At 42.5% G+C, this 19013-nt stretch overlaps 1 protein-coding gene across 1 annotated transcript; it reads right to left on the bottom strand.

Annotated features, from left to right (window-relative positions):
- Nucleotides 1–15715: 15715 nt before the first annotated feature.
- rnf26 (ring finger protein 26) lies at nt 15716–18443 on the bottom strand. The gene has a single exon (XM_069894664.1). The coding sequence runs from the start codon at nt 18369–18371 to the stop codon at nt 17001–17003; it is 1371 nt and encodes a 456-aa protein (XP_069750765.1). The 5' UTR covers nt 18372–18443; the 3' UTR covers nt 15716–17000.
- Between the last annotated feature and the right edge of the window lie 570 nt (nt 18444–19013).

A 19013-nucleotide genomic window follows, 5' to 3' on the forward strand; every position in this document is an offset into this window, starting at 1 on the left:
GCCTCACAGTTTGGCGGGCAGCAGCCTCCTTTGAAGAAGACCGCAGAGCCCACCTCACTGACAAAAGGCAAAGGAGGAAAAACCCAACACCCAACCCCAACCAACCAATTTTCCCTTGCAACCGCTGCAATCGTGTCTGCCTGTCCCGCATCGGACTGGTCAGCCACAAACGAGCCTGCAGCTGACGTGGACTTTTTACCCCCTCCATAAATCTTCGTCCGCGAAGCCAAGCCAAAGAGTAAAGTGGTTGGCTATGTTTACCTCATTGCTTTTAACAATGAGGACTGCCACCTTAACCTACACCATTTATTTCAGGTCACGAATCTATTTTATCAGCACATTGCAATATTAAATTATGAGAATTATATTTTGCAAATACAAGATGAGAAGGCAGAGGTTGAAATTTTTTTTAGTAATGACTACATATCCAACTAGGAATCAAGGATCAATGTTGGGTGTGTAAATCTGTTACAGAACCCTAGCAATTTTGTTGGTTGTGGCATGTTGCTTGTTTGCCATGCTTCATGGCCAAATGCTAACTATTGTAATGAGGTTTCAATGAGAACTTTGAATGTTGGATTCATTGGTTGGAACCTGCTGACAAATGTTGAGTGGTAATACAGAGAGAAGCCGTGGGCAATGGGGAAATGCAAGTTGCTTTTTAAGCAATGATGTTAAATATGGTGAAACACAATAGGCGATAGATACTGTGATTGTCGTAAACACACTGAAATGCTGGAGAAACTCAGCCAATCTTTTCAGCATCAAGAGAAGACAAAGATATATTCCTAACATTTCAGGCCCAAGCCTTTCTTCAAGGAAAAAAAATCAGAAAAGGGAGAAGCAAAATACATCAGAAAGTTTCAAAATTCAAACAATGGTTGGGGAGGGGTGGGGGGGGGGGGGGAAATCCAGACCTACAAAAGGTGTTAATTGAATATGATAGGGGACTAAGTGATAATTTATCATCTCTGTGCGAAAGGAGACAGAGAAAAAAAACAGACGAATGGGGAAGAAGGGGGTGAGTTAATGAAAGTCAGAAAAGTTGATACTAATGCCATCATGTTGGAGGGTGTCCAGTCAGAAGATGAGGTGTTGTTCCTCCAATTTATGGGTGGTCTCAGTCTGGCAGTGCATGAGGCCATGGCAACAAGGGAATGGGATGGAGAATTGAAATGGGTGGCCACTGGGAGATCCACGCTATTGTGGCATTCAGAGCCGAGGTGGTCAACAAAGCGATCTTCTAGTCTGTATCCGGTCTTTCCAATGTAGAGGAGACCACAGCGGGAGGGAGCACTGGATGCAGTAGATGACCCCTGCAGATTTACAAGTGAAATGTTGCTTCACAATTTAAGGGTTAGTATAATTGAGGGCTTGTATAAGCTGTGATCATTCACAACTCTAGAGAGAACAGAGTTTGGCAGCAACTAGTACAACGAGCACCTACTTTGCTACTTTTGAAAAGAAGAGAGGAAATGTATTGCTTTTATCCAGACACAGGTATAGAGTCATGTGACAGACAAACTTAAAGGAACAGCACATTTTGTGATCAGAGGTCATTTTAAAGTAACAGCTCTTTGAACAGCAGCAATCTGAAGGAAGATTGAGAGGCTCCATGTGGTAATGGACAATTTGTTTGTTTCTGTCAGGTGAAGTTTTGATCCCTACCGTGACCAAAGGAAGGGTCATCTTTAAGGGATATTAGAGAACCCCACTGACACCAAAAGAAAGGTCACTTTAGATCGACTCGCATCTGGGCTTTAGAAGTATTGTGAAAGGCATTCGTTTCAGTTCCCCTAGAAGAGGAAAAGGGGAGTTGTGACTACCACTTGTCTGAAGGGATATTGACTCTGGAAATGATTCATCAAGGTCTAGTGAGATTGCAGTAATCTGTCTCTCAGTCTCTCCACCTCATTTCTAATCACTTCTTTGCCTCAGTTTAAAAGTCTTCATGTCAACACTGGAAATTTTTAAGACCGACTTTGGAATAACTTTCCAGAAATGTGCCTAAGCTATAATAGTTTGGGTATCTCACACACATAAAATTAAGTATTATCGCATATAGTTGGGAATAAGTTTAGATAAGGTGTTATATTATTAGTAATTAATAATAAAATATTATTTTGAAAATAACACTGTTTTGGCGAATTTCTATTGCTATTGGACTGTGATGTAAGAGTGGGAAGAGAGACACAGAGAGAGTGGTCCCTGTGGAAGGCAAAGAGGGGAGGAGAGGAGAATAGGTGTCTAGTGGTGGGAATCGTGTAAGTAGGTGGCAGAAATAGGAGATGAGGGGTGTTAGATGCAGAGGCTGGTGGGGTGGTAGGTAAGGACAAGGAGAATCCTGTCCTTGTGTGCGGTGGCAGAGAGGGCCTGGGCAGATGTGTGGGTGACGGAGGATATGAGGGCGGATGCTGAGGTGATAGTGGTACCTGTATGGAATATGGTACCTATTGTACCTACAATAGGTACAATATTCCAAGAACCACCTGCAAATATGAACCTGGGCATTAACTCAAACCTAGCCAATTCCATCAATTCTGGGAGGCAAAAACATGAGTGATGCATAAACAGTGCCTACCTCCCCTTTTAGAAGAGAGTGGGAGATCTTCAATAAAATGACAACAAAGTGTGGGTGTATTATTCACCAGCGTGGCATCAACAAGGATTTCTTTCCTCCCATAATGAATGTATTGATAACACAAGTAACTACAGTGTATGTTATTTCCAGCATTTGCTTTTTGTTAAAAAAGTGATTTTCTTTCATTTTTGAAGATATCTCGGCGGAGGTGAAATGACCACATAATGACTGCATCTGATCAGCTGTTATTTGCACACTGTGGTGTGGCATTAATCATTCCTTACGCCAAGTTGCCAGTCTGGGAGCCTGGCGATGTGATTGTTTGTTACATGGATTCCCCAGTGTTTCATTCAGGGAACAGCCGCGAAGTTTGCCAAGTGCCCGGTAGCTAGAGCGTCTCCAGCAAGTCCCGGCAAAAGAAGAGCAGGAACAGCAGGACATTTCACATTCGTCTGACACCAGACCTCTCTATCTCTCCCTGTCAACTGCGCCAAGGGTGCCATTAATTAACAACATCCCCGGCGGCTCCAACGTGCATGAAGGATAACCCCCTTGCTGATACAATATCACTTGTCAAGGAAAGCGGGCTGGGTGAGGTTCCATTTAGTTTAGGCTTCTTTGAAGGGAAATGAGAACTTTGTTTACTTGTTTGGCCCCAGGTGTGGACCCATTCCCCATTCATTCCCGCAGAATGCGGTTCACACGCTCCTGTTCAGACAATTCCCGCATCTTCACTTCCAAGGACTGGCAGCTTTAACGTTGAGCAGCTGTGTCCGTCTAACGAGTTGGCCTTGAGCAGTGCAACACACATCACTGCACTAATAAGGCTGGCCGCCTGCTTGGGTTCTGGTGCTGGGGGTTTGGACATCAACACCTCCGGGAAACAGCGGGTCTCTGATTGATGGCAGAGGAACAGCTGAACTTGATAGGAACAGATTGGCTATTTTCCACTCTATCAGGCCCTGTCAGAATTCCTGATCGCTGCCTCACTGACAGTACTGGAGAGACGGGTATATTAGAGTTTTCAAGGGCTATTTATTTATATTTGCTTTTCTATCCATGCACCTACTTTTGTTTTTTTTGTTTTAAAATAAATCTCCAACAAACACTTCAGAATTATACAAGAAAGCCTGCAGATGCAGGTCAAATGCAATATACAAAAGGGCTGAAGAAATTCAGCAAGACATGAGGGGAAGTAAAGGGTAACCAATGTTTCCAGCCCTGTGCCCTTTGCCATTGTCAACTTCTAAATGCTTATCTGTGCTGAGAGATGGAGGGAGTCAGGAAAACACTGTCTTTGGTCATCTGGGCACAGAATTGGAAGAGACAGGGGCAATCAGCTCAGATGGACTCTTGCTGGTCCACTGCCTGGACCTGCAAGTGGTCACTTTTGGGAGCAGGGTAAGAGATCCCCTCACCCACTCTTATCATTCCCCTCTCCAGCGGTCTCTGTCTGCACTTCAGAAAAAAACCCTGCTAGAATATTAAAGGACCCATCCCACCCCAGTCACACTCTCCCCTCCACCTCCATCGGACAGAAGATGCATGAGGTGGAAAACACGAATCTTCAGATTCAAGGGCAGTTAGTGGACTTTTAAATTGACCTCTCGTTGGTGAAAGACGATGCTCCTGCACCGTTTAACTATATATTTTTTCATATATCCTCTATTTTTATTTTATTATTGCACTACCTGCTGTATTTAAGTATAGAGTAAAACACACAAGTTTGCAGATACCGTGATTGAAGTAAAAACACAAGGCTGGGGAAACTAACCAGGTCAAACAGTGTACGTTATGTAGCAAAGATAAAGATTCATAATCAACGTTTAAGGCTTGAGGCCTTCAAGAGAGCAATAGTTAATTCAATGCAGGTACCGGCTGCCTACATTTTGCTCATTCCTTGATTAAGAGTTCAGGCCCAAAATATTGGTTATGTATCTTTATCCTTCCTAATATAAAATATGTTTTTTCCTGCATTTATTCAGCATTTGTATATTTAGGTATGGGTTGACTTGCCTGGATAGCATACAGTACAAAGCTTTTCACTGAATCTTGGTACACATGAAAATTCCATTCAATTCAAAAAGATCAGGAGTGTGGGACTAATGTGCAACCAGAATTTGAGGAGCAGATTTTGAAGCTTCCTCTTTCACATTCTATATAAACATGGAATTGTCCAGAATATTGAAGACGGAGGCAGCGTGGGAGTCAGGTGAAGCATGTGTGTTATGTGTTTAGGTGTCATCCCAAATCACGCTGTGCATTCAGGCTTTTGGTGATAACCCATGAAAAATTGGCTGTATTGGTGGAGGAAATCAAAAGCTTTTAACAAGTGGAAAAAAGAGATCAGCCTTTTATTGTTTTCAGGTGAATCAGATGAATAAGAGAAAAAATTAAAAGAAACACAAAAGCAAATCCTTTTCATATGTTCTGCAGGGTTGGTGCTCTTTGTCCAAGTTCAAGTAAGGATGAGTGGTGTGTGGAAGCTTTAATAGTATGAACATCCCTCTGCAGTAAATGTTCTCAAAAGCATTGCTTTATTTGCAATCATCTTAATGTAAGACGGGACATAATTTGCTTGCAAGGGTCCATGGAAAGAAACTTTTGTGACCACATTTGTGCATTAACTCATGTGCACAATGTGCAGTTTTAAATATTTTCTTTTATTCTTTCACATTCTGCCAGAGCAGCTGTAATGGCAGCACTTCTGGTGTAGACCCATGGAGAGTAGAGGAACAGTGCTTCTGAGGGGTCCAGCCACCCAATCCAACTGCCATCAGCTCTATACAGGCTTTAACTGGTCTGTTAAAGGAGCCAACCATTGTTTTATTTAAAATCCCACAAAAACAGGGTCTGCATCCACGATAGCGGCACCTTTGATCAGCAGCAGATGCAGACTCTGGGGAAGCAGAGGACTAGTGTATAGCAGGGAGAACACACCCCCCACACCCCAACTTGAGAAGAAGCAGAGGAGACAGCTCACGGGACGCTGACCACAGCAGTGGACCTTTGAGGGGTTCTGTGGCTGAGGAACACAGAGATGGCGGCTGTTAGTGACTCAAGGAGAGGAACCCAGCCATGCATGAAATACAATAGAGAAATCCTACCATGGACTTCCACCACCTACATGACAGAAGGAGAAGACAACGAAAAGAACTGACTCAGTAAAATTTCTTGTTTATTTTTATTAAGTGACAACATTGTTTAACGGGTTTAATGTATCTTATAGATAAATGGGAAAGGGAGTGAGAGAGGGAGGGAAGGGAGGGGGGAAAAAGGGGGAGAAAATGACACTGTATATATTCAAGAGAAAAAATGTCTGTATGTATCTTGGTCAATATGGTTTATAGTGTGAAAAATAAAAAAAATAAAAAAAATAAAAAAAGGAGAGGAACCCATGCAGGTTGTGTGCTGCTGGAGACTGGGGTCAAGGGATTCACACCAGGCTGCAGACTGCTGGAGACAAGCTCAAGACTGGCTGAAAGGGTACCAGGAGGTGAGAGGATGCCATGGGATCTGGGGCTCAGCTGCTAACGGCTTGGATTGGACTCTCAGTAGCTGCAGAGGCTGTGGGAGTGCTGGAGGCAAATCCAAGGACATTCAGTGACTCTGAGAGAACTCTCTTTTGCTTCTCTTTCTCTGACTGTAAGAGGCGTTTCAGGCATTTTCTGCTGACAGCAAATTTGTCTGCCTTACAGCAGACAAAAGGGAATTTTGAGTAATGAGACTGTTTTTATTACATGACAAGAAAAATTAACTTGAATCTTCTATTGAATGCGTCATATTTTTTGCTAACCATAAACCAAGATATGGGCGGTCTTGTGAACAACATGCTGAAACCTGCACATCTAACACCATTCCTTTCTATCTTATGAGTGAATTCATGATAAGTGTGCGTAGATTTGTGTTAAGCACAGCAGGGGAATGAAATCTGTAGCTCCCTGCACCAAAATGCTTCTGAATTTTTTTAAATGAGGCCAACAGATTTTTGATGACCAAAGTATGATGGGATCACAGGAGCCCAGGCATGCTATTTTAATAAAAAAACTTTATTCACAATAAATTATTTACAAAAAGAAAACTGTTCCAAGTCTTTTCATATCCTTAGTGTTATATGTATACATTTCCATAAATGTACATTGTTCCATCCATTTTCCAATTACACGATTGTGCCACATTTGTCATGACTCCCCTTTCTGTTGTTGAGGGGCTTCATCTCGGTCTCAGCCCCTCAACGCCCGGTAGCAGAAAGACTCTAGACTTTCCTGTAATACCTTGGCGTTGGCTATGCCAAGCCCCAGTGCATCCCTCAGCAAGTACTCCTGCAGTCTGGAATGTGTCAGTCAGCAGCATTCCTGAACATCCTGATGTGATGAAAGGCCAGCAAGTTTTGGACAGACCAAAGAGTGTCTTTCAACAAGATTATGATCTTCCAGCGGTTCTGGATGTCTGTCTCTCCATGAATTCCAGGAATAGACCATAAATCAGAGTCCTCTGTCATACTGCTGCTGAGAATGAACCATGACAAGATCCCTTGTATCCTTCTCTAGACTCATAGCAAATCTGTATGCTGCAAAGAGGTGGGTGACTGTCATCTGCAGTCATCTTGGGAGCAACGTCAAGTCGAGTAACCTTTATTTATCATTCATACCATGCTCGCAAGGTAAAAACGAGATAGCATTTCTCCAGGACCATGGAGCATAAATACATAAATAAAGGTTTAAATAGAAGTTCAACTAATTTATTATATTAAATATTAAGACTTTATACTTTAACAGTCCATGGTACCCTATCCCTAAATGTTCTGGAAGTTCAGGAGTCTGATGGCTTAAGGGAAAAATCTCTTGCCCAATCTGGATGTACGGGTCCTAGTGGGAAATGAACTTTCCTCAGCCTTCGCAGGAAGTAGAGGTGCTGCTGGGTTTTCTTGGCTATGGAGCTGGTGTTAAGGGACCAGGTGAGATTCTTTGCCAAGAGCACTCCAAGGAACTTGATACTCTTGACAACCTCAATAGTGTCAATAGTCAGTGGAGCAAGGTTCCCCCAGGCCTTCCTGAAGTTGACAACCATCTCTTTTGGTTTTTTTTAACATTTAGTTACAGGTTGTTGACTGTGCAGCAGTCCATTGGTGACTGCACTTCATCTCTGTGTGCTGACTCATCATTCTTATGGATTAGGCTCACCACAGTTGTGTCATCAGCAAACTTGATGATGTGATCCGAGCTGTGCTTAGTTGCACGATCGTGGGTCAGCAGAGTGAACAGCAATGGACTCAGCACACAGCCCTGGGTGACCCCCATGCTCAATGTTATGGTCTTGGAGATGCTGTTACGAATCCTGATTGCCTGAGGTCTCCCAAAAGGAAGTCAAGAATCCAATTGCAGAGGGAGGTGTTTAGACCCAGCAGGCTCAACTTCCTTATCAGGTACTGTGGTATGATTGTATTGAATGCCAAGATGAAGTGCATTGTGGATTATATTTCTGTTGAACAGGAAGGAGCTATCCGGGAAGGTTCCTCTCACTGCCAGTCAAGCCAAGACCTGGTGCTTGTTAGTGAGCAGTGGTGATGGAGCTGGATGATCTGCTCAAGGAACCACCCCATAGTATACATTGAGTCCTCATCTCTCAGTATCTGCAGGATGTTCCATGCTGACCACTGACTGATGGACTTGTGGTCAAAGGTGCTTGTCTGGAAAACTTTTCAAGAAAGGATAGATAGTCTGGAAAAATCCAGCTGACTGGGACATTGCACGAATGGGGCCAGGCTCACCCTTCACAACAGCTGGGACACGTTGAACCTCAGCACATAACAGCATTTGGTGCCCTCATACTTTGGCAGTCACACATGAAGATGGTCATCAGTATTCAAGCCATGTTGTCCCCATTGTCTGTCGAAGTACATGGCAAACCTTCAGACCCTTTCCATTTTGGATCCCCATTAAAAAATTACTTTGGTAACCGCCAGGGCGAAGGTGCCATGGACCTTGCACCTGATAACCAGGTTCCCCCCTGTTATTGAGAGGGGGTGTCATACCTACACACCCATCTGTGGTGGTCCTTTGCAATCCACTCTGACCAATTTTTGTTGCACTCCTCAGCCCCTCCAAACCAGATCCCCAACACCTTCAGGTAGTCAGATCTGACTGTGAAGAGGATGGCAGATCAGTCAGACTGTTACAGCAGAGCATTGCCTTATTCTTCCAGTTTTTCCTGGCACCCAATGGAGACTCAAACTGGCCATAGATGCTGATCAATATGAGGGCCAATCATGTGTCTGAACAGAAGACGGTGTTGGTTCCTAGTTTCTTTTTGGGGTTTATTTCATTTCTTGACTGTCTATCACTTTTTCTCCACAGCTCCCTCCTGGCTAGGATTTGAGGGTTGAAGATGTATGAACTTGTGGTCTCCTCACTCCCCCTGACCTCAATCTCTAACAGGTTGAGAGGGCGTTGATCTCGTTGGGGTGGTGAGGGTTGATTCCCCTCTTATTGCTTATGTTGCAACATATTTTAGGCAGGCTCTGTAGAGCTGGCCTACTTCTCCACATAAGATGCAGCACTCGCTCTCTGCACAGTGTTTGGTCTGGTGGCCTTCCTGTCTGCAGTTCGTGCTGATGACTGTACTGCATCGGGCAGCTACATGCCCAGGTTTGTTGCAGTTCCAGCACACTCTGGCCTGTCCTGCATAGACTGAGTACCCACATTTCCCTCCAATGTCAATCACTGATGTCAGGGAGGTTGGTGGTGGTTGATGGTCCCTTTACTGGAGTCTCCCTCTTCCTCACCTATCAACCCGATCTACCGTAATCATTGTTTGAAGAGGGTGTGCAAAACCATTGAGGACATCTTCCACTCTGCATCTTTCAGCTGCTCTAGTCAGGGAAGAGATAAGGAGTATTAGAGGCAGTCCCACCAGGCTGAGGAACAGCTTCTTTCCATGGGCAGTGAAAATACTGACAACCAAAGGAACTGCTCAGACTAAACATCCGAGACTCTCATTTGTACAAAACAATATTTATTTATCTGTATAGATGAAAAACCTGTCCTGCATATGTATTATTTGTCTCTACGTGTGTTATGTCTGGTTGTGTGTCTGCACGTTTGCACCAGGACCAGAGAACACTGTTTCGTCAGGTTGTACTTGTACAAGCAGATGACAATAAACTTTACTGTCCCCTCTCAGCTTCATGTTTGCTGGTCCAGATTCCACACGTGTCTTTGACACCCACGTAAGTCCCTGTTCCCTCGACATAGGAAGGTGAGCACGTCCACTATAGCATATGGATTGAATATGAGCATCATTATCACCCATTCCTTCTGCGCTGGAAGGGTGAAGAGTGGCGGTGCCTTGATTAGTGAAGGTGGAGTCATGTTCCCCTTCTGGAAGTTGTGGAGCATCCTCTGTCACCCCACTGGGGTCTTGAAGTTCACATCGAAGTGACTGCTATTCTGGATGTTCAGCAACCCATCACCATCTTCCTGATGGAGGTCACAAGAAAATAGGTTCCCTTCGTTCATGTCCTTCACTGCCAACCTGACAGTGTTCCGGATTCTTTGTCCTCCCGAGGAATAAGCACATCTCCACCAATCCTCACAAGATTGGTGGAGATGTGCTTATTACTGGAAAGGGTGTTAGATTGGTCCTTGAATTAGCATGGATTCACTCCTGTGTCAAACAGGCCAGCTCAAACCAGATTATCTCTTCCACTCCAACAGACCTCTCAAGAATCTTCTTCTTTCCTCTTCCTTGTTTCTCACAGATTCCTGGGTGTCAATGTCTCTGAGGATTTGTCCTGGGGCATCCATGTTGATGCAATCACAAAGAAGGCTTGCCAGTGGCTATACTTCATGAGGAGTATGTCACCAAAGGGTCTTGCAAATTTTTACTGGAGAGCATTCTAACTGGTTGCATCATTGGTATGGAGGTGCCAATACATAGGATAGGAAAATACTACAGAATTGTGAACTCGGCCAGCGCCATCCTGGACATCAATTATCACTTTATTGAGGACATCACAAGAGGCAGTGTCTTAAGAAAGCAGATTCTATCCTCAAGGACCCCCAGGTCATGCCTTCATCACACTGCTACCATCATGAAGGTGGTACTGTAAAGGAGGCTGAAGACAAGCACCCCAAAATCAGCTTCTTCCCCTTGGTCATCAGATTTCTGAATAGACAATGAACCCTAGACATTACCTCACTTTCTCTTCTATTTGCACTAATTTATTTATTTTTTTAAATGTAATTTGTAGCAATATTTGCATTAGTAATGCTGTCACTAAACAACAAATTTCATAACATGTTCATGACAATAAATTCTGATTCTGAACTACACTTGATCTTAGCCATAGGCCAAGCCGAAGCCTGCAGTCCATTACAATGTGCATTGATGCTCCAACACACTGTAATGTGACACAATATGATAGATGCAGATTCTAGATATATGCATTACAAAGAAACCACCATATGACTCAAGGGTCTTAATCTTTTTTCCCTGCTGGTTGAATTGTTTTTAAGTTCCAGAAAGCCTAAAATGTAATAAACTGCAAGTGATTATAGTTTTAGGAAATGCATGTTAATCCTGAAATGGATATGCATCAAATCTCAAGGAATGATGCCAGAGAATGTATTTCCTAAAGTGAGATTTCCTCCAATGCTGTGTGTAATGTTAAACTGTTTTACTAATGAATAATTGATTCTTCACATCACAGCCATAAATATGAATCTCCTTGGAATGAGCAAACAGGCACTGTGCATTCAGATTATAAGACTGGAAATGGCACAAGCCATGTTAACTACTCTGCGATTATCAGAAGGGGGAGGAAAGTTATTGATTAAATCAAGCTAATCAATGAGAATACACTCACAGCAAAAGATATGATCAGTCCTGGTTCTGGAACATTAATTCCATTTCTTTTTCCACAAATCCAGTCTGACTTGATAAGTGTTTCCATCATTTTTTTCTTTTTTGCTTTGCTTTATTTTAAATGCATGACCTCATGGTACTCAAACTAGAAGTGAGTGGAGATTGGGTCTTATTTTTGGAGATTAGATAAATCTTGCAAGTATTTTTTTAAATGTTTGATGCTACTTTCAAGGTTGTCATTAATTCACATCTCTTAAGACATTTAATACTGGCAATGGAGCACTTACCTTTTCAATGGCAATTGTGTATTGAAGTCCTTTCTCAGTTTATTATGTGAGTTTGACCTAAATGTCAAAGGTAGATGATGTGTGGATTGGTAGGGAACTTGCAGATGGTGTTCTTTGCCAAATCATTTGGTTAAAAAGAAACATAGTTGGGCTGTAATGATGGATGGATTATTTCAGAATTCATTCTTGAATCCCTCTGGGAATCAGAGAGATTTCATACTGAATTTATTTGTAGATTGATAGGTGAGATGGTCTTTAAATGCCTGGTGAAGTTGAAACACCAAAGGCGCTTAACTTATTCAGATATTTTTCCCTTTTCCTTCAACCAACCTAAATACCCTAGAAAGTAGTTCTTCTGACAGGAACCAGCTAGATTGATATGCATAAACTAAGTAATGTAATTGAAGTAAAACATCTTTCACGAGATGTTAATGGAATGACATTTGGGTTTCCTTGATAACAGAGTATTCAGACCAAAGCCAATGCTCTTTATAGGTGGTTTCCTCCAATAAATGCTATTCAAATTATTGTGTTTAGTAACTGCAATAATGACGTGCATCAAAAGGTTCATGATAGAGCAGTGAGATCACAAACCACATTTGGGTGAATATCACAATACACAGGAAATCTTGTCACCAGCGATCAGACTTTATCCTTCACCATTAGGTTCAAATATTTTTAAGCAGTGGTACATCTTTGTTTCAGTCTTTATCTTCTAGTCAATGAGATGTAAAGTTTGAAATAGAAACAAAGAAATTATGGAAATATAGGCTGAAATGGAGTTAAAAGTGAATATGGTTATATGGTTAAAAATGGGGAAAGGTCAGATTGGGAGAGAAAAATAATCAATAAAGAGTCTGGATTAAGTAATCACACTTTTGACTTCTATTAATTATGATGTGAGAAAGTAAATTCTCATGTAGAATACATGATACTGTTCTTTTCTACTGTGCCAACCAACTTCCAGTTTCTTCCCACCAAATATGTATGGGGTTAATAGAACAATTGGTATATTTGGGGAGCAAGGGCTTGTGGGCTAGAAGGGCTTTTTATAATTGTTTTTTAGGGATACAGCAAAGTAACATCTCCAAAGAGCTGATCTGGGACAAGCAGGTTAATATGACAGTCAAGAAAGTGCCCCAACACCTCTACTTTTCAGAAGTCTAAGGAAGTTCAGCATGTTCCTCTTGTCCCTCAACAACTTCTAGAGGTGCACTAGCAAAACCGTTCTTGTTGGTTGCATCACGACTTTGGATGCTCTGCTCAATATTGTAATAAGCTACAAAAGGTAGTGAATGCAGCTGAGAACAATGCAAACTTCCCACCCCTCCTTGAACTCCATCTACAGCTCCCACTGCCTAGGAAAGGCAGCCAACATAAAGGGCCCAACACACATTCTTCTCCCTCCTCCCATCGAGACAGCTCAAGTGCAAATACACACAATAACAGGCTTGTGGACAGTCTCTTCCCTGCAGTCATCAGGGTCCTGAATGAGCCCCATAACAAGTGCTACTATGCTGCCCTTGGTTGGTGCCAATTGACCTCTCTTTTCCTTAGAGTCCTCTACTCTGAAAATTGTTCTCTTTATACAGCTGTATGAATGTTAAAGATGACCTGTTAGTTAGCTTGCAGAATAACATTACTCAATGTACTTGGTATTTTGTGACAAATAAACATCCACTATAGTTAAACCAATAATATCAATTTATCTAAAAGTTGTTGAAGACAAAAAAAAATCAGTGGAGCAGAAGAGGCAATAACTTAGTATTTAGGAAAAAATGGATTTACTAAGACCATTACAAAACCCTACACAAATTATGCTGTATTAGAAGTACGTGATCGCACCATCTGCATGACACAAAGTAATATCCAATGTCATGACGACCAAAGCTACAAAGACTGATTGAAGCACCCAACAGACTGCACGACTCTTTATAGAAACACAAGAACTGCAGATGGTGGAAACTTGAGTGAACAAAGAGAAGCTAAAGGGACTCAGCAGGTCAGGCAGCATCAATGGACAAAAATGGTGAGTTGACATTTCAGTTGACAGAACCTTTGTTGAGTCATGCCAGCTGATGTTAAGAGAACAACGTTAATCAATAATGAAAAATACAGCTTTATTTTTTTTAAAAAAACAATTACATATTCAGCTCACAAAATTAAACATTGTGCAGCACAGTGAAGCTGATGGGTAGCTCTCAGTTTTCCAGATCAAATCACATGAATAATGCTCATAGCATATTAAAAAAAACATAGTTCTAAAAAATGACTGCCAACATCATCTGTAAAAAAAAAACACTTCCATGTACAAACTGATTTTCTGCTTTGTGCTCCTCAGTAATCTCTACTGTCAAATGCCAACCAACCTATTGAAACAGTTATCAGTAAGTAAACAGAGAAAAAGAGTATTGCAATTTTCCTGCACCGCCTTTGGTCAAAGGTTTTCAAAACAGCAAATCAACATCGCTGTCAACTCATTTAATTTTAAAAAGAATAAACAGTAGGCCATCTACCACAGCAGTCAGGTAAATTGTCTATACCTAATAGCTCTTTTGGAAAATATATTGCTCAAAATAAGTCACTTGGGCCCAAGAAGAGAAAGACCGTCAACTCCAAACCCATTCAACTGCGAGTAAAATTTGTGTGAGAAGCATCATTAGTCTTTTCACCCAATGTTCACACATGACAACTGCCATAAGGAACTACTGGATTCCATCAGAAGTGGGGTTTTTTAACTATGTAACCCTAAAATTAGAAAGTTAATTGTATCATTGCATTCATGTTCCCAAAAACTTTTAATCAGTATGACATATTTCCTAGCTCAGCAGCTGACGTTGCCTTTAGACTCAGAGGAAATAAAAACTGCCTTCAATTCCCAGAGATTAAAGGAAATTTTATTTTATACCCTGTACCAGTGGGCCACGAGAACCTTAAAGGTTTATCTTTAGTGTTGTAAAGATCGACATAAAAGCTCAAAAACTGTAATAACAAAGATTCTCTGCTTCGCAATCAAATCTAAATTCAAAATCAACATGGGCAGAGTATGGGCTCAATTTTGTGGTCTCTGTTTTAAAGGGGTTAAGGGGACTCAGAATGTAATCTGCCCAAGCTAGTCTGAACATCTCTATGACATACATAACTGTTGATCCAATTCAGGGGTGACAATGAGCAGGAGCAGAAATACAGCCACAGGCAAGGACTTGAGAAAAGTCCTCAGCACTCTGTGGTTGGAAGTGATTTCCTTGCACTACACTGAAAGGGGAAAGCCTGGATTTCTTCATATTCACTTAGTATCAAAATCAGAGAGACATCTGGGCAAGGAAGACACAAGAACTGCTTCTGCTCTCCTTGCCCAGACACCAGCATGATAGATGTGGTATTTGCTGCTCACTCACAGATTCAGCGACCTAAATCTTGCCTCCACGGCATCTGATGCTGTCTGTGCATGAGATTATTCTCAAGTTTTGATTTCCTTCCAAAGATATGGGTTTGGTAGTTTAATTGCCCATTGTAAACTACCCCCAGTATGTAAGTGAGTGGCATAAGAAAAAGAATTGACGGGAATGTAGAGAGAATAGGTTACAGAGGAAATTATCAAGGGGTGGGGAAGGGAAGAAATGGGATTGCTCTGAGAGGTGGCATAAACCCGATGGTCTCGATAGCCTTCCGTGTTGCTTAAAACCTATTTGGGTCCTTGATGTTATTCGTCTAATTCAGATGCCAGGCACAGCTTGAAACAAGTGATGCACCATCATCTTTTCACTGAATATGTCCTGCCTTCTTCGGTCTCAGGTTTGTCCTCTTGTTCTTCCTTTCCCTTTACTAATCTTTTTCTTCTTTATAGAAACTGCCTAACTTTAATTTTAGCAATTAACCCTTTGCAGGGTCTTTTTGTGCCCATTTCGGGGTGAGGTGCAATCCAAGACCTTAAAATAGACTTGGAGCTTATTAAATACAATGTTGAGATGCCACCTCCTCATTATTGACTGTTGTGTTCACAAGTTTTAATTATTTTTCTAAATTCCACAATCAGTAGGAAGTTACTGAAGCATGGTATTCCATACAATAAATTGTCACAGAGTTTCCAACCTTAAAAGATAGGACCCAAGTAAAAGAAAACCTTAATTATGATTGGCAGTTAAAGATTTCTCAAAAGCAGTGGCCAAAGTGTTTTGCTTCCCAATCACCAATGAGTCTTAATCCTAGAACAGACACTATTATACTACAATGAACCAGGTTTGTTGCCATTCAAGTTATAGCAGATGACAGATGTCACTTTGACACCTCAAGGCCATTCTTATGCAGCAGAAAGCATGCATTACTCAGCCAAATTCTGCAATGATAAACATTTGTTACTTGAATATGATTCATTATTAATGCAACTAATTTATCTATTGATGTATGATTCATTTAAGCATCATGTCCCAAAGAACAATTCAGTCATGTTCTCACTGCAAGACAGATCGTTTAATAAAAAGCTACCAAATGTAGCATATAGTGGTTGTTGGACCCAGATACAGCATCTTAATATCTTTCTGTAAAGACACAAATTGATCTTTGGTTTTAATGAAAAAGTGCAAATAAAATTCTCCTTTAATCCCAACTGGAGAGTTTTGAAGGCATGCTTGTTAAGGGAAGCTGTAGTAACTGAACAAAAACATAAACACGTGTTCACAATTTAATCAAACCCATTGTCTTAGTTGGTTTTCCAAAGCACACCTCCAAGTACCGTCCCTACGTTTAAAAAAAAAGTAGGCAGATTAGATAATGGAACTCCTTTCAAACAGATGAAATGCCAACTGTTTAAGGTTATTAAATACATTCTGTGCCCATCATCTCAAAACAATTCACATTTTAAAAACAGCAGTATTACAGAGTACACTGTACAAGCAACTCAAAAATGGATGATTATTGGGGACTTACCCTGTACAGCTCACTTTTAATTAAAAGTAAATCCTCACTGAAGTACTAACTTGTTAAAATTGGCTGTTTCTTCTTGTTACCAATTTTGACAAAGAAAATTACTTGCATATTTGCACCAGGCTTACTAGTAACCAAATTTAGGAAAGTAGCAAGTTTTTCAAGACCCAATAATAAAAAAAAACATTTCTGTAAGGTGGTGCTTGGATTAGTCAAGGATGAAAAAAAATCATTCTGACATCTATGGCTAAGGGTTTGCATAGAAATTTGAATCGGAAATTTCAAGGACCAATGAAATATCCTACTGTTTTTTTTTAAATGGTCTGCTACACACGACAGTGATCTCAGAAATACACGTCCAATGTTTGTAGAATCATTTGTCGGCAAAGTGGGCAATTGCGTCTGTAGATGGGCTGCTGCAAGAGGATACCCGTGCAACCTTGACAGAGACATAGATGTCTACAGGGAAGCAACAACACAGATTTTGCTTGGTCCTGACAGATGACACATTTCTTTTTTTCTTCCTGCTCTTTCAAGAGCATCCAGAGTTCATTTTCCACTGGGTCAATGGCCTTTTTGTCCACTGAAGCAGCTGGTTGCAAAGGCCCATCTCCAGATTCTGGCCCATGTGCAGAGGTCTCAGCCACAACCATCAATTGCTCCCCAATAGAGTTGCCTGCTCCTTCAACTGGGTTGGAATCTGTTGGTTCCACCTGATTAACTGGTTGTTGAACTACAGCTGTTTGCTCATCCAAGTTCCTAACAGGGTAAAGCTGAATTTGTCCTATTTGGTCAAGTAACCTGAAATTCACATGGCCTGGGTTAAGTCTCTGCAACTGTTGACTGTACATTCGCCAAGTTTCTGAATTGACAATTAACTGTCCATTGGCCACAACCAGCCTACAGATATGCAGGGTGACCCTTCTTACCCAATTAAAATTTGGAGCAGCATTTAAATGATAAGTCACTTGATTAACAATCCTTAGTATTATCTCTGGGTTGGCAAAGACTGTTGCACTACAGATAATGATAAAGACGATGGCCAAGCCATAGAGATTTAAAAGTAGCACGTCAGCCAGGACTCTGATGAGGGAGATGAGCACTTCGATGACGAACTGGCATGGGGTCCACAGTAGGATCACGTTGCCAAGGACAGTGCTGGACAGGTAGGTTAGAATGAAAGCAAGAGCCTCGGTGGCCTTCACCAAAGGGTGGCCCAGCACTGCGGCCACCGACAGAATGTTCTGTGTCCCAATCAGGAACATGTTGATGATGGTGTTGACCAGGTAGGCTGCCAGGCTGGCCAGAATGGCCGCAGCATCCCACAGCTGCTTGAGGAGGAGGTGTCCGGAGCAGACGGTGGTGGCCAGGCCCCTCTGCAGCTCTTCGCGTCCCCGCAGGCCTAGGTAAGACAGCAGGTGCCCCACCATCTTCAGGCTCTCTGCCAGGCCGCACACCGCCCTCAGCAGGCCGAGGACGAGCTGCAGGCCGTAGTGGCACAGCTCGGCCACCCCCAGCACCAGGAGCAGGAGCAGGTTGGAGCACAGGCCGAGCACGTAGGCCGCGGTGGCGGGGATGCAGTGCATCAGGTGCAGCAGAGCCGAGACGCTGGCCACCGTCGTGGACACCAGCCAGAAATTGAGGTCCAGCAAGAAGCAGAGCAGGTCAAGGGCGCAGCCCAGGCCGCTGATCAGGCCGATGACCAGGCCAGCCATGGCGATGAGAGCAGAGCGGCCGCCAGCCCACCCCGCCTCAACCGTCCGCCGTGATTCAAACACAAGCAGGCAGCCCGGAGCAGCTGAGCGCAGAGCGGCGTCCAGGTGGGTGAGAGGAGCGCAGAGTGCGGTGCTCAGATCCCGGGCTCCCGCCCTGCTTATAACCCCCCCCCCCCCCCAGCCCCCACCCTGCTTTTACCCTCCATCCTTGCATCCCCCAGCCCCCACCCTGCTTTTACCCTCCATCCTTGCATCCCCCAGCCCCCACCCTGCTTTTACCCTCCATCCTTGCATCCCCCAGCCCCCACCCTGCTTATACCACCGGTGCCTCCCCCTTCTTTGAAATTCATGTTGATTATTCACTTTTGTTTGGTTGAATATTTTCTTCCTTTAGCAACACTTCCAATGTTTTTTTTCCCCCAGATCTATTGTTCTGCCTTATTTTTCTAGACATGTTCAATCTCCTTGAATAAAATGTTAGTTATTTGCCAGAACTCCAGTTCTAAATCTATTTCTCATCAATGATTAATACAGGTATATCTCATAGAGTATTTGATAGATTATTTCAGAATTTGGCTGATCCAGGGTTTAACATATTTCAGTTTGATTATCTGTTGCTGAAACTTCTGATTTCTGGAGTTG

This window comes from Narcine bancroftii, chromosome 8 (genome assembly GCF_036971445.1).
Source record: "Narcine bancroftii isolate sNarBan1 chromosome 8, sNarBan1.hap1, whole genome shotgun sequence".
NCBI lineage: Eukaryota > Metazoa > Chordata > Chondrichthyes > Torpediniformes > Narcinidae > Narcine > Narcine bancroftii.

Coding starts and splice junctions, on each gene's coding strand:
- rnf26 (XM_069894664.1), bottom strand. CDS start 18,371: ATGGCTGGCCTGGTCATCGGCCTGATCAGCGGCCTGGGCTGCGCCCTT.